Consider the following 16,056-nt stretch of genomic DNA (forward strand, 5'->3'; position numbering starts at 1 on the left):
TCAAGTCAAGTCAAGTCGAAGTTTATTTATATAGCACATTTGCAACAACCACAGTTGAACAAAGTGCTTGAACAGACTTAAAAAAACAAAAACGAATATAAAAGTAATTAAAAAATTAGAATAAAAAGAAACAATAAACATGGTAATAAAAGAATTACACTGAAGATAAAAACAAGGTGACAAGCTCAACTGAAATTGAATGCCAACGAGAAGAGGTGGGTCTTCAGCAGGGACTTAGAAGACTCTAGGGTCTGAGCAGTTCTTATATGAAAAGGTAGGCTGTTCCAGAGATTAGGGGCAGCTAGTGCAAAGGCTCGGTCACCTCTATTTTTGTGCCTGGATCTCGGAACATCCAAGAGCATATGGTTGGCCAACCTTAGTGCTCTAACTGGAGTATGATGCTGCAAAAGTTCAAGGATAGCTGTTTTGATGCTATTGCTCTTGTGCTAATTCCGCGGTTTGTGAACACACCGACATATCCCCCATCCCCCCCACGCCCCCCCCCCCCCCCACCCCCCACTCATTGGTTCATGATGTCATGTCATGACAGCCCTGCATTTGTAGATGGAAAGTTTGCCAAGTTAATTTTGAACAGCTGAGTTTGTTTTTAACTTGAATGCCATTTAACTTTGAATGCTGTTGAAAGATGTTGATGTTTAAAAGTACCCAGTAAGTGCACTGGATTTAATCAAAGAAAACCTTTTATAAATGTGCAACAATACCGTGTAAGACTGCTTGTATTTGATGATATAATGTATGCTATACAGTATATCTGCAGGACATATTTTGTTTTAAAGTTTTAAAATGAAAATTTCTCTGTTATTTCCAGTTTCCAGAGCTGAGAAGTCTCTGTTTGTGCGTAAGGGAAGCTCTGTTCGTCTGGGTGTGCAGGAATATGCAGATCTCCAGTTTCTCTCCCTTTCCTGGCGTTTCAATATCTCCACAGCCATACTAGAATACACTTATGAAGAAAAATATCTGAAATTATTTAAATCTTATGAAAACAGGGCAGAATTTGAAAAGAACTTCACTCTGCTGCTGAAGAACGTGCAGGAGAGAGACAGTGGGATCTACACAGCAAAGATAACTGATATTGAAGGAAAGGACAGAGTTGTTGCTTCCTACAGGCTCACAGTTCAAGGTAGAAATAACACACTGTTTTACAGTTTCTGTGTACAATACAATAATAAGGGTCCAGAAAAGATATGGGTGGAGAATACATCAATACTAATTAATTTAAATAATGCTGTCATTATGCTGATTTCTGACATTATCATGAGATTGTCATTTGATGATATTTCTCAGATTATTATAAGATTATATGGTTAAATTTGAATATATGGGATTATTATTGTCAATTTAATGTATGAGATTATTATGAGACTATATGGTGCAATATGTCACATCTTTGGCCCATTGGATTGGTTGTTGTTTTGCAGTGGCCCCGCCCACACCCGAGGTGGGAGTGGGGTTATTCTCCTCTGCTGGAGGGTTCTGTATGGTGTCAGTGAACTGCTCTGCTAAAGACACCTGGGCCTGCTACATCTGTGACCACGCCCACTGCACACAGGTAGCAAATACAACCTCTCCGACAGGAGTCAACATCATCGTCACGGCAACTAATGGGTCCATCCACTGCAGCAGCAGTAACCGGGTCGACACAAAGACGCGATCAGAATCCATAAAGGACTTCTGTAAGTCTGTCTGTCTGTCTGTGCATAAAACCTGCAAGTCTGTTTATGGGTAATGTCTAGAAGAGTATGTGGATAAAGTCTGAAAGTCTGTGGGTATCGTGTCTATATTTTTGTCTGACATGTTCATATGTTTGTCAGGTATCTGTGATTCTGTCAGTTGTTTATATACATTTAAGGCTGCAGGCAGTAGTGTTCGCCATGAGATATTGTTGTGGTGTTCATTCCTTGTAACTTTTCCTGCTTGTGAGCGTGTGTGTGTGTGTGTTGTTTGTGGTGAGTGTATATGAATGTATTTGTGTGTACAAGTGTTTGAGAGTGTATGAAATGAGTGTGTGCATGAGCATGTGACAGTGTGCGTAGGTGTGTGTGTTTGAATGTGTGTATGCACAAATACACGTGTGTGTGTGTGTGTGTGTGTGTTTTGGTGTATACATGTGTGTTTGTGTGTAAGACTAGTTGTCTCTGTGGGGTCCTGTGTCATTTTGTGCAGGTTAAATTCGTCCTTTAACACCATCTCCTCTCGCTCTGTGTGTTTATGTGAATATATGTGCATGTGCGTGAGTGCTTATTTGTTCGTTTGCGTATGTGTTTGTGTGTAACAGTAGCTGTCTCAGTGGGGTCCTGTGTAATGTTCTGTGTGATGTTCTTTATTTCCTGTAGGTGCTCCAGTAACACCATCTCCTGGCCTCTCACCGTGTGCGCTAAAGTCAGTGCTGTTCTCCCTGGGTCTGGTTGCCATGGTTTCGGCTGTCATCGCAGTTAATGCCAGAGAGAGGTGCTGCAGGTCAGTCATGGTCATTCCTGTGTTTACATCTCTCATCAGCAGTGAGCTTGAATCTGACACACTCAGTGACCTCTTTAAAAAGCATCCAAACATACTCACACACTCTACCCCATACTCACACACACTACCACACACTCACACCCTCCACCACACACTCTCACACTCCACCTCACACTCACACACTCTACCGCACACTCACACACTCTACCACACACTCACACATTCTACCGCACACTCACACCCTCCACCACACACTCACACACTCTACCCCTCACTCACACACTCTGCCACACACTCACACCCTCCACACACTCTAATAATGATGCGCCAGTCTTAACGACTACTTGTATCTTTATTTATTTTTATTTTTCCATAGATTGCGTTGTTGCCGTTCTCGTTGTTAGTGTTAATCAGTTTAACCACCAGGGTCCAGGTTGAACTATGCGGTTGTTCCCTGTACTTGGACCGGTACTTCTCTCTAGGGGTTTCGTCATACTTGTTCCTGGTTATGGTTATACACTTTGTTGTACGTCGCTCTGGATAAGAGCGTCTGCCAAATGCCTGTAATGTAATGTAATGTAATGTAATGTAATAAACGCTGTATTGTTTCATGTGGATTTTGGATGTTGTAATGAAGTTAAAATTATTTATTTTTGTTGTTTTTTTTCAGAGATCAATCAGGACTGAGAGAGAAGTATAAATCAGTCAGAGGGGAGGAGAGAATTAATATCTGAAATAACTGTGTGTGTGCATGTGTGTGTGTGTGTGTGTGTGTGTGTGTGCATGTGTATGTGTATGTAAGTGTGCGTGCGTGCGTACATGTGTGTGTGTGTGTGCTTGTGAGTATGTGTGCATGTGTGCGTGCGTGTGTGTTTGTATCAAAAAACTACAAGCTCATGAATGCATATAAAACAAGCAATCCTAGCAACGCAGTACAGTACATATTTAAAATATTTCACCAGCACCACCCCAACCTTTGGAAGGGAAAACCCAAGCACACAGTCATATTGGGGGTGAACTGATAATGGACTAGTTTGTTCAAGCTTTGCTGTGATTTATTGCAATGCTTTTTTAGCTACTATGAGATCTTAACTGTATTTTTAAAGTTTTTTGTTTCAAACGTTTATGTTTTTTATATTTGTAAGCTAAATTCTTCATGTGCTTTTGGATTTTTATGTGTTTTTGGATTATGAGCTTTTCATCCACTCGAGCCAAAGATGATTTTCCATCTGATGAAAAATAAAGTTTTCTGAATCGAAAGTAGTCATACTTTTGCTCAAATGAATCCTTAATGAGCATTCAATTAAAGAAAAACATGAAATTATATTTTAATGGTAAAAAAAAAAAACACACAAAGCAAATATAATTCAAATAAAATGACATTAAGTTTAGGTTCAACATCATGCAATAAATTTTGATTAAATACTGAATAAGTTTTAGGGCAGTGTAGTTCCACTAAACCAGACTGCAGTTTTTGTGATTAACCCCTATATTCTATCAAACACAGGTACCCATTGAATGGGCATATGCAATTCAGTAAAAGCAGAATTAAATGGTTTTGTATTCACTCAACGAAGCCTTTAAGTTCTTTAAGACTGAAAAATCCATGAAACAGGAACAGGTGTGGCCTGAATGTTTCCTGATGACCCAGGCTAGCAGCAGAAGCTTTTTTTTAAATGATCAAGTGATTGTGTAGTTTGAAAAAAAACCTGTTTGCTTTTCTCCAACCATAAAATCCTCAGTTTTAATACAGTTCATTAATATTTCAGGATGAAAGAAACTGAATAATGCAATAATTAGGAATTTTTTACTTTCACATTAGGGGCATATGGCATGTAATAAATAATTTTTATGAAATAACGAAGAGGAAATAAATTTTTAAAAACTTTGTTGAGTCACATAATTTGTACAGATTAAAACAGACTTTTTTCAACTTTTAACAGTAAAATTAAAATCAGGGCCGCCCCGTCCTGTAGGCGAGATACCCACTGGGCGTTGGGCCCCGCCTTCCTCGAAAAGAGCCCCTCATTGGCTTAAAAACCACGCGGAGAAAGAGACATGGCACCCCAGTCTGCTACCGCAACCTCCACCACATGGTCTGTGATCACAATTTAAGGTGTGAGATTGCAAATATGTGACTAGAATGTTCTTAACCTACCATTCTAATGCCGATGTAACAATCGCTGCCTTTAAGTGAAAACAGTGGAGTTTTCAAACACTTAGAACTTTGAAAAACTTTAAAAACAAAGCATTCCAAAGAGCCTGCTCTTCTAAGGGTTAAGATGCACCCTTATTCACGGTGGCATATATGGACTCAGGTTATGTTGGAGGATCTCCTGCTAGTCCCAACATGTCATAGACTGTGTTCACCTCCAGGTGGCACTCTGGGTTTGCAGTGGTGACTGTGTCATACATGGTTTCTACTGTGCTTATATTACTGTGCACCACACCCAGACCCTACGGACAGACAGATACAGGGACAGATAGTGCAGCCACTGCTGCCTGTAACTGAAACACACTTCCTGTTTGAAGCTTGTGGGCTAAAAAAAAAGAGAGGCAAATATTCCAACATACAGCATAGCCTCCCATTTTAAATTTTGGCCATTTTGGGCCACAACCACAGATGGGCCACACAACTCAGTTTTCAAATGTTTTTATTTTATTGCAAGGCGTTTAAATTGTGCAGTATTCAGAGGGCATGGATAGCTATTTTGATGCCATTACTCATGCTCTGATTCCCTGGCCTGTGACCACACTGACACATCCCCCGCCCACCCCCACCCCCACCCCCACCCCTTGTGTCCTGACATCATGTCATGACAGCACTGCCCTGCATTTATAGATGGAAAGTTTGCCAGGTTCCTTTTGAACAGCTGAGTTCATTTCCCCAAAAGGGGAAATACAAACCGAGAATTTTAACTTTTAATAGGAACAAAAACAAGGCCACGCAGGGCAAGTCTCAAAAAGTCAAAACAAAGTTCTTAAACGCAAAACAAAGAAAATCCAGAAATCCAAAACAATGCGAAACCAGAACACGGGCAGGATAGAAAACACTCAGGACAAAACACAGAGTCACAAGTACACAAGGGAGCGCATACTGAAACACAATCAGAAAAGCACACGCAAAGACCCAGCACCTGAGTCAGGGAAGAAAGAATGGTAAATGGACTGCATTTATATAGCGCTTTACAATTGATGCCTCTCATTCGCCAGAGCAGTTGGGGGTTAGGTGCCTTGCTCAAGGACACTTCAACATGCCCGGGGCGGGGTTTGAACCGGCAACCCTCCGACTGCCAGATAATCAGTCTTACCTCCTGAGCTATGTCACTATGTCAAACTTAAATAGACAAGACACTGATGAGACACAGGAGGGCACAATGCACAATCAGGCCACAGAGAGGGAAGGGAAAACGAGACAACCAAAAAACAATAATTGAGTAATTGAAAACAATAATACAATTAAACGGGGCAAATGAACAGAACTGAAAACTGAAGTGCCGCCATCTTGCGGCCCAAAAGGGGAAACGCAGACAAACCACAGAACCCTGACAAGTTCCTGCATTTTGTGTAGATAAATTTTGCTGATTGTAGTGACACGAATGAGCTGCAATTTTTTTGGGTGCACTTAAATTATGTGCTGGTGCAAATGAAAAAGTTAGGCACACCAGTGCCACCAATGTAAAAAGTTAGTCTGGAGCCCTGTAGGCTGGTGCATAGCTAGTGGTTAGCAAGTTAGCTTGTCAGTTGGGTAGCTAATGGGAAGAGGGGGATTGGGAGCTTGTACACATTTTATGTTCATGATAACCTTATCAAGAGATGTCTGACCATCTAATTCTTTGCACTCCCTAACTTAGTTGTTGCTCAGTTGATGAGAGCCACTTAAAACTAATAGTGGCTAGCTTCCCTGGAACAACATTAGTCGTGAGTCATTAGTAGTTATGCTCTGTTATGCTGTATCACCATGTCAACTGTGATAATGGCATTTCTGCGATTCTGCTGAAGTTACTCACTACTTGAGTGGTTTTTTACGAGATACCTTTTTTTACTCTTACTCAAGTAGTTATTTTTATGAGTACTTTTACTTCAACCAGAGTCAATGGGATCTATTTTCGTACCGGCACTAGTCTGGTCCAAGCGGACACGCTGGTGTATTTGCAATTTGGCAGGGCGCAATGTGATTTTTCCCCGCTTGCGCCCATTTGCTAATTTCGTGGCTCGACATGAACCCTTCTGCGCCGAGACGGGTGGGATGGCGTAGCTGGGGGTGTGTCGATACGGATACGCCAGCGCAGTACAATTTTGGTGTCTGTTTTGGCGTAAAATCACGCCTGCGTCTCCGCCCGCTCAAACCACGTCTAAGCGCAGCGCTGGTGATCTTGAGCTTTTTTTGTGACTTTAGTGGGCGGGGGTGCACGTGAACGTAGACCTATCCAAAAATCCCCCAGACAGGTTTGGTGGATGTCCTACATATTTCATCCCGCTTACATAATTAATTAAAACAAGACTACTGAATGCAACCTTCTGAATCAGTTAATCATGAAAAAATAAGCTTGACTCTTGTCTATTGAATTTGATGTGAATCAAAGGCAGAGGAAGGAAGAGGAGGAGGCATTTATAATACTCGTTACCTCTTCCCAAGCCAATTTAACATCATCAACCCGTGGAGGCCGACTTGCAGTACCATATATTCGGTCATTGTGAGTCTGAACCTCCCGGACAAGTATGTCAGTTTCTTCCTACGTAAAGTTTGCCTGGCGGAGCTGGTCTGGCGCATCTTCAGCAATTACGAATTGACAATACGCCGCGCCTGTGCGCCACGCCGGTTGATTGGCCATGATTGAAGGCAGCCAGGACACACCTGCTAATAATGTATTCCTCCCACTCCAACCCTGCCCCATGCTGCGCCATGGATGCGCTTGGGCCTCTGGTCACCAAATTACCAAAAAAGAGTTCGCCACACCCATGTGCGCCAGCACTCTGAACTTAGACCTGCGTTTGTTATTTCTAGTGATTTCTTCATTTCAAGTCCAAGAAGAAAGGTTGAACAGTAAAGTGAAATTTGTCTGGAATTTTGGGGATATACTGTGTGAAAATGGTGTGAGTGTTCTCGTGTGCACGCGTGGATATGTGTGCAAGTGTGTTTATGCCTGGGTAAAGTACGTACATACACAGTACAGGCATATGCATATACAGTAGCATTCTACTTCCTGTTCTTCCTTCCTGTATGGTTCAAACTCTCACCGGAGCCTTGTGTACATTATAAAAATCTGAATGTTCTGCCATTTTAAACAAATTCAGAATACCCAATGTTACTAATGTATTTTCCTGTATTTTGAAAATACAAAATAGATGTATTTTATCTTGATACATTTTCTGGCTCCAGTATTTTGTATTTAATTTTGATACATTTAGTTGAGGGGTATTTTGTATTTTGTAACAAGATACATTTTGATGTATGTTTGCCCATCTCTGGGTGTAGAACAGATCAGATCGGCCCTAATGCATTTATATAATGGTGTCATTCTGTGATCTCTTATGTCATTATGACATTATGTTGTATGATGTGATTCCTGAGATCATTACACAATAAAATTTGGCATGTATGGGATTATTATGATATTACATGATAACATTTATGAGATTATTATGAAAGTATTGAAATTCACATTGGATATTTTCATGGTGCATTAACAAGTAGATTGAAGTTGATAAGTAGAAATGTAAAATATCTTGAATGGTTTTATAGCACATTTAAGCTCACTGTCTTTTTTAAGTGTGGAGTTTGCATATGAAGTCTTTAATGGTCATTCTCAGCTCTGTGATACTGTGATGACATCTTAGCACAGACACTGAAATGTGAACAAGAGAAGTTCATCAGCCACGGTGCAGCCACTGCAGCCTGTAACTAAAACACACTTCCTGTTTGAAGCTTGTGGGTAAAAAAAAAAATATATATATATATATTCCATATATATAGCCTCCCATTTTAAGATCACTCACCACACACACACAAACACACACATACTCACACACACACATTACATTCTAACTGCTACTGAGGAAGTTCCACAGATCACTAGCTGTCTCTCTCTTTCAGACTGAAAATGCTTGTCCTGTTGGTGTCCATACTGCTCTTCTCAGGTACAGTGCACTTCAAACACATCTATTTGAAATATGTGTGTACATAATAGGCCTCTTGCCTCTTATTTTGTGTGGTTCAAACCTCTTTGTCATCTTTTTCACCTGCAAAGCAACATTTGCTTACATCCTTTTGTTTTCCGTCTATAGACACTTTTACTAGGTAGACATTTTATACTTTGTAAACATACATGAGTAGGAATTTTTTGTGCTGGGCTTAATCCTCTTGTTGAAGTTATGGGGACATTCTGAAATTCGGTCAGCTCCAGGAGCTCAACAGGCTGCTCCAGTACTTACTCAGTGTTTCTGCATCCCGTGACCCGCCCCCCGCCCCCCGCCCCCCACCCCTTGGTTCATGATGTCATGTCATGACAACACTGCCCATGACAGCCCTGCACTGAGATGGACATTTTGCGGTATTCAGAGGGCTCAGATTGCTGTTTTGATGCTTTTGCTCTTGCGCCGATGCCCTGGTCTGTGACCACACCGACAACAATCCCCATCCCCCCCACACCCCCCCACCCCCCACCCCTTGGTTCATGATGTCATGTCATGACAGCCCTGCATTTATAGATGGAAAGTTTGCCAAGTTCATTTTGAACAGCTGAGTTTGTTCTTAACTTGAATGCCGTTTAACTTTGAATGCTGTTGAAAGATGTTGATGTGTAAAAGTACCCTGTAAGTGTATTGGATTTAATCAAAGAAAACATTTTACATTTTATAAATGTGCAATAATACCATGTAAGACTGCTTGTATTTGATGATATAATGTGTGCTATACAGTATATCTGCAGGACATATTTTGTTTTAAAGTTTTAAAATGAAAATTGTCTCTGTTCATTCCAGTTTCCAGAGCTGAGGAGTCTCTGTTTGTGCGTAAGGGAGGCTCTGTTCGTCTGGATGTGCAGGGATATGAAAAACTGCAATGTCGTACCATTTCATGGACTTCTAATTATAAAAGTCTAGTGGATTTCATTCTCGAGATTGAATATCTGGAAAATTACGTAAATCATTCCAGGGTAGAATTTGATGAAAAGAACTTCTCTCTGCTGCTGAAGAACGTGCAGGAGAGAGACAGTGGGATCTACATAGCAGAGATAAGTGATGATGGAGGACAGCTGACAGAAGTTGCTTCGTACAGGCTCACAGTTCAGGGTAGAAATAACACACTGTTTTACAGTCTCTGTGTACAATGCAATCATAAGGGTGCAGAAAAGATATGGGTGTGGAACAGATTTAAATAATGGTGTAATTCTGTAGATAAATGTGACTTCTGAGATTATCATGAGATTATGTCATATGATGTGGTTTCTAAGAGTTATGAAACACTTTGAATATGTGGGATAATTATTGTAGAATTTGATGTAAGAGATTATTATGAGACTATGGTGCAATGTGTCACATCTTTGGCCCGGTGGATTGGTTGTTGTTTTACAGAGGCCCCGCCCACACCCGAGGTGGGAGTGGCTTTACTCTCCTCTGCTGGAGGGTTCTGTAAGGTGTCAGTGAACTGCTCTGCTAACGACACCAGGGCCAGCTACACCTGTGACCACGCCCACTGCACACAGGTAGCAAATACAACCTTGTCAACAGAAGTCAAGATCACTGTCACGGCAACCAAAGAGGCCATCTACTGCACCAGCAGTAACCAGGTCGGCACAAAGACGCGATCCACAAAGCACGTCTGTAAGTCTGTCTGTCTGTGGATAAAACCTGCAAGTCTGTTTGAGGGTAATGTCTAGAACAGTATGTGGATAAAGTCTGAAAGTCTGTGGGTATCGTGTCTTTATTTCTGTCTGACATGTTCATATGTTTGTCAGGCATCTGTGATTCTGTCAGTTGTTTATATACATTTAAGGCTGCAGGCAGTAGTGTTTGCCATGAGATATTGTTCTGGTGTTCATTCCTTGTAACTTTTCCTGCTTGTGAGCGTGTGTGTGTGTGTGTGTGTGTTGTTTGTGGTGAGTGTATATGAATGTATTTGTGTGTACAAGTGTTTGAGAGTGTATGATATGAGTGTGTGCATGAGCATGTGACAGTGTGTGTAGGTGTGTGTGTATGTTTGAATGTGTGTATGCACAAATACACGTGTGTGTGTGTGTGTGTGTGTGTGTGTGTGTGTTTTGGTGTATGTATGCGTGTTTGTGTGTAAGACTAGTTGTCTCTGTGGGGCCCTGTGTGATGTTCTTTATTTCCTGTAGGTCCTCCAGTCACACCATCTCCTGGCCTCTCGCTGTGTGCGCTAAAGTCAGTGCTGTTCTCCCTGGGTCTGGTTGCCATGGTTTCGGCTGTCATCGCAGTTAATACCAGAGAGAGGTGCTGCAGGTCAGTCATGGTCATTCCTGTGTTTACACCTCTCATCAGCAGTGAGCTTGAATCTGACACACTCAGTGACCTCTTAAAAAAGCATCCAAACAAACTCACATACTCTACCCCTCACTCACACTCTACGCCTCACACACTCTACCACACACGCACATGCTCTACCACACACTCACACACTTTACCACTGTGTCACACACTACCTCACACTCACTCTACTTGACACTCACACACTCTAACTTACACTGTACCGTTCACTCACTCACTCCACCACACACTCACACACTCTACCCCTCGCCCACACACTCTACCACACACTTACACATACTCACTCACTCTACCACACACTCACACACACTTACACATACTCACATACTCACACACACTTACACATACTCACTCACTCTACCACACACTCACACACACTTACACATACTCACACATTCACACACACTTACACATACTCACTCACTCTACCACACACTCACACACACTTACACATACTCATACACTCACACACTCTACCCCTCGCCCACACACTCTACCACACACTCACACACACTTACACATACTCATTCACTCTACCACACACTCACACACACTTACACATACTCACACACTTTACCACACACTCACTCACTCTACCTAACACTCACACACTGTACCCCATACTCACACACACTAACACATACTCACACCCTCCACCACACTCTTGGTTGTCCATCGAATCTGATGATGACGTCCACTTCTGTCTTTTATCGGTGAACTCTCTGATGGCTGAATAGTCCTATCTTGGACCCACAAGTCCTATTGCAGGTAGGACATATATATGTGGTGGTAGTGGTAGCAGCAACCATGGGCGTGTTCCTCCTGAGTCTCCTTTGCTGTCTCCTGGCTGTCCTTTCCTCCTCCAGCATGCAGATCCCATCCAGGCACAGCTGCCACCAGTTGTTACGGTCAGCAGCAACATCCTCCAGGTCCTCTGGTCTGATTTTGCACTTCCTTAACGCAGTCTTCAGCTGGTCCTTGTAGCGCTTCCTCTGCCCTCCTGCTGAGCGTCATCCATGGTGTAGCTGGCCATATAGCACTCTGCGAGGCAGCCGATTTGGGGGCATCCTTACCACATACCCCAGCCATCGTAGCTGGTTCTGGGTGATCATAGCCTCAATACTTCTGCAGTTGGTCTCTCTGAGTATTTCAGTGTGAGGCACACGATCACGCCAGGTAATTCCCAGGATGCGCTGAAGGCAGCATATGTGGAAGTGCTCCAGGGACTTGATGTGGCAGCTGTAAGTTACCCAAGCTTCGCAGCTGTAAAGGAGGGTGGTGATGCAGATGGCTTGGTAGACGCAGACCTTCGTGCGGAGATGTAGGTTCTTGTTTTGAAAGACCCAGCGCCGGAGTCTCCCAAAGGCAGCTGATGCTTGTTTAATTCGGCTCTGGACCTCATTGTCAATGCTGCTGTCTTCAGAGAGAATACTCCCCAGATATTTGAACGATGGAACTACTGACAGTTGTTCATCAGCAACAGTGAAGGCTGGTGGTGTGGGTGGGATGGTGGCACTCCATTGGCAGACAACTTCCGTTTTGGTGGTGTTGACGGTCAGTGCCATCCTGCTGTATGCTCTCACTACCGCCGCAAGGACAGACTGGAGGTCTTGTGGAGTGTGAGACACAAGAGCACAGTCATCTGCATACTGCAGCTCAAGTACCCTTTCTCTAGGCAGTTTGGTGGTTGCTTGGAGCCTCCTAATATTGAAGAGGTTGCCATCTAGCCTGAATTCCACTGCCACACCGCTGCTGTCTTCAATCTCCTTGTGGAGAAGCTGGGTGACACATAGGAGGAAGATGTTAAAGCACACACCCCTGCCTGACCCCTGTATGTACAGGGAAAGGGGCAGACTCTTGTCCTCCTATGGTCACCCGAGCAGTCATTCCATCGTGAAACTGGCGGAGGATGTTGACAAATTTGTTGGGGCAGCCAAACCTGAGGAGGACGTCCCACAAAAGTTCTCTCTGGACAGTGTCAAAGGCTTTGGAGAGGTCGACAAAGGCCATAAACAGGTCCTCGTGTTGTTCCCGGCACTTTTCCTGAAGCTGTCGGGCTGTGAAAATCATGTCGACCGTGCTCCTGTTCTTCCTAAACCCGCACTGTGATTCAGGCAGCATTGACTCTGTGATGTTGTTGACCAGCCTCTGAAGCATCACCTTAGCCAGGACCTTACCAGCAACAGCAAGGAGTGATATACCCCTACTGTTGCCACAGACGGCCTTGTCACCCTTGTTCTTGTAAATGGTGACAATATTGGCGTCTCTCCATTGTTGTGGGATGTTCTCATCAGCCCAGGCCTTGGTGATGTATTGGTGAAGAGTTCTTGTACAGAGGTACCTTCCCTGCTTTAGCAGCTCAGCAGGGATCTTGTCATTACCAGGGGACTTGTTGTTTCTGAGGGAACGGATAGCTGATAGGTCCTCCAGGAAGGTTGGGGGCTGGCTGAGGTTGTGAATGGGAGGAAGTTTAGGCAGTTCGTCCAGAATGGTGGGGTCTGCATCAGAGTCCTGATTAAGAAGGGTATCAAAATGTTCAGCCCACCTCAAGAGGATACTATTCTGGTCCTTCAAGACTGTTAGACCATCTGCTGTTTTCAGGGGAGTGATGCAGCGATTTATTGGGCCGTAGATGGTTTTGACAGCATTGTAAAAATTGTGCATGTCATTTAAATGACTGGATTTTCTGTGCCTTTTTTGCGCACCACTTGTTCTGTACGGTCCGAATAGTCCTTTGCACTTCCTGTCGAGCTCTCTGCCATTGCTGCCAGGTGATGCTGGATGAGGGGTTGTTTAGGGTTGCCCGGTGTGCTTTGTGCATGTTCAGCAAGTTATGGATGGTATCCGAGTTATCGCCAAACCAGTCTTGGTGGTTCTTGTTCTTATAGCCGATGGTTTGGGTTGCTGCCTCATAGAGAGCCGAGCTGATAGAGGTCCAAATCTGATCCATGGTGTTCTCTGAACTCAAGGAGAACTCCATCTCCCTTAGTTTCTCAGCCAGGGAGCGACAGAACTCATTTCTTGCATCAATGTTTCCCAGGCGGGTGCAGTCTAGCTGCCTCCTGTTAGGCCCTCCCAGCCACAAGGGGGGGCGCACTTTCATGTGGACCTTGGTCACAATCATACGGTCTGTCCAGCATTCTGCACCTCTCATGGCACGAGTGATGAGAACATCTCTGATGTCACTGTGTCTCACTATGACTTAGTCAATCAGGTGCCAGTGTTTGGAGCGAGGGTGCATCCATGATGTCTTATATTTAGTCTTCTGCTGGAAGATGGTGTTGGTTATGGTCAGGTTGTGCTCAGAGCAGAGAGTAAGTAATCTCATGCCATTTGCATTGGCCTGGCCAATACTATGTCTGCCAAGCACTCCACTCCATATCCTGCTGTTCTGTCCCACTCGGGCGTTAAAATCCCCAAGCAAGAAGATCTTGTCCCTCTTGGGGATCCGGCGAAGAGCCTCGTCCAGTGACTGGTAGAAGCAATCCTTGGCCTCACTCTCGGATGGCAGGGTTGGTGCATAAGCACTAAGAAGTGTGGCGAAGCGATTCTTGACCAGGGGGATACGAAGGGTCATTAGTCTTTCACCAATGCCAACAGGTTTTTCAGTGAGGCTTGGTAGTAGTGTATTCTTGATGGCCAGTCCCACACCGTGCAGATGTTGTCCTCCTGGGGGGTAACCCTTCCAGAAGAATGTGTAGCCCATCCCTTCCTCTGTTAGAGAGCTGACATCCAGGAGCCTGGTCTCACTCAGAGCAGCAATGTCGATGTTATAGCGACTCAACTCGGCAGCAACCAAGGCTGTTCTCCTATGGGGTCTATCAGAGCTGCCATACGAGTCCAGGAGAGTCCTTACGTTCCATGTTGCCAATTTCAGGTTGTATGATTTCTTATTTTTATTTTTATTTCGACCGCGGAAGTGGAATGACCCGATAGGTGCGGTATCCCATCCAGGCGTGGGTTGAGTGGGCAGTTTTTAGGCCACCTTTTCTAGGCCCTTCCCCAGTTGGGGTGAGCAGTGCGGTCCCTAAATAGGGCTGCTCAATCGCACAGGGGACTGCCGAAAACAGCTTCCACTCCGTCCCAGCTGTTAGCGACCATATACCCTGTGCTGCTGACGTGCAGGGTTCTAGCTAGGAGCTCCCAGTCCATTCGTACCTGCTCACCAGACACCCCATCGCCGCCAGACTTCAACCTGATGTAAGGTCCAGGTACTTTTTCCCAGTGGTCAGAGGTGGATACCTGCGCAAAGAAGTTTTTAAAGTGCCATAGGGGGTGCGCTATCCCCAGTAGCACTATCTTCGCCATGATGAGGTAAGCCTGGTGGCGTGGGTGGACCCAGGACAACCAGTCCCCCATCTTGGCTGCAGGAGGCTGCCGGGTCCTTGGTATGTTAAGGCCCGCCTATTGCGCACCGCCAGAGCCTTGCTTTTCTGCCAGAGTGTGCTCCCTTAGCCTTGCCGCAGTAGGCTTACCCACAAGGCAGTGGGGCTATTTACCCATAGTTGGGGCAATGGTTGGCGGGCGTCAGGGCGTGTCCACATGGTGGTGGGCCTGCACGCCGCGTCTCTGGGGCCCATTGCTGCTTCGAGATTACCTGCAGTTTAGCCTGGGACCCCAAGATGCCCAGTTACCATGTGTGCCCAGGAGGAGGCACTGCAGGAGTCTTGGTGGTGGAGAGGCTCTGTACTGGCAGCAGGGGAGACATACGCACTCGGCTCCTCTTTTCACCCCCTTGAAGGGGGCTAGCCAGCGGCGGCAGCTGTAAGCAGAGAGTAGCAAGCAGAAAGCGGCATGCACTAACTACAAGAACTTCTACGTTACACTACTGCACTAGGCGCTTCACACACACCCTGTGGCAAGAGCCACACACTCAAACACTCTACCACACACTTGACTTCACACTCACACACTCCACCACACATTCACACACATTACCACACACTCACACTGTACCCCATACTCACACACACTACCACACACTCACACTGTACCCCATACTCACACACACTACCACACACTCACACCCTCCTCCACACACTCACACACTGTACCCCATACTCACACACA

At 44.5% G+C, this 16,056-nt stretch overlaps 1 protein-coding gene across 4 annotated transcripts in view; it reads left to right on the forward strand.

The window, feature by feature from the left end:
- The first annotated feature begins 641 nt into the window (after positions 1 to 641).
- The window catches only part of LOC135260618 (carcinoembryonic antigen-related cell adhesion molecule 3-like), a 39,904-nt gene continuing 24,489 nt past the window's right edge, over positions 642 to 16,056 (forward strand). Inside the window, exons 1-4 of one of the 4 annotated variants that reach the window (XR_010331679.1) lie at positions 1,014 to 1,141; positions 1,440 to 1,694; positions 2,355 to 2,478; positions 3,149 to 3,741. Coding sequence is in view for 1 of the 4 variants with exons in the window: in XM_064346000.1 (XP_064202070.1) it covers positions 805 to 1,141 (337 nt within the window). In the remaining 3 variants the exon portion in view is untranslated. Of the gene's footprint in view, positions 1,142 to 1,439; positions 1,695 to 2,354; positions 2,479 to 3,148; positions 3,742 to 16,056 lie in introns of those variants that run through there. The other 3 variants (XR_010331681.1, XR_010331680.1, XM_064346000.1) reach the window with 3 other exon arrangements.

The sequence above is a fragment of the Anguilla rostrata genome, chromosome 8, assembly GCF_018555375.3.
Source record: "Anguilla rostrata isolate EN2019 chromosome 8, ASM1855537v3, whole genome shotgun sequence".
In the NCBI taxonomy this organism is placed as follows: Eukaryota; Metazoa; Chordata; class Actinopteri; order Anguilliformes; family Anguillidae; genus Anguilla; species Anguilla rostrata.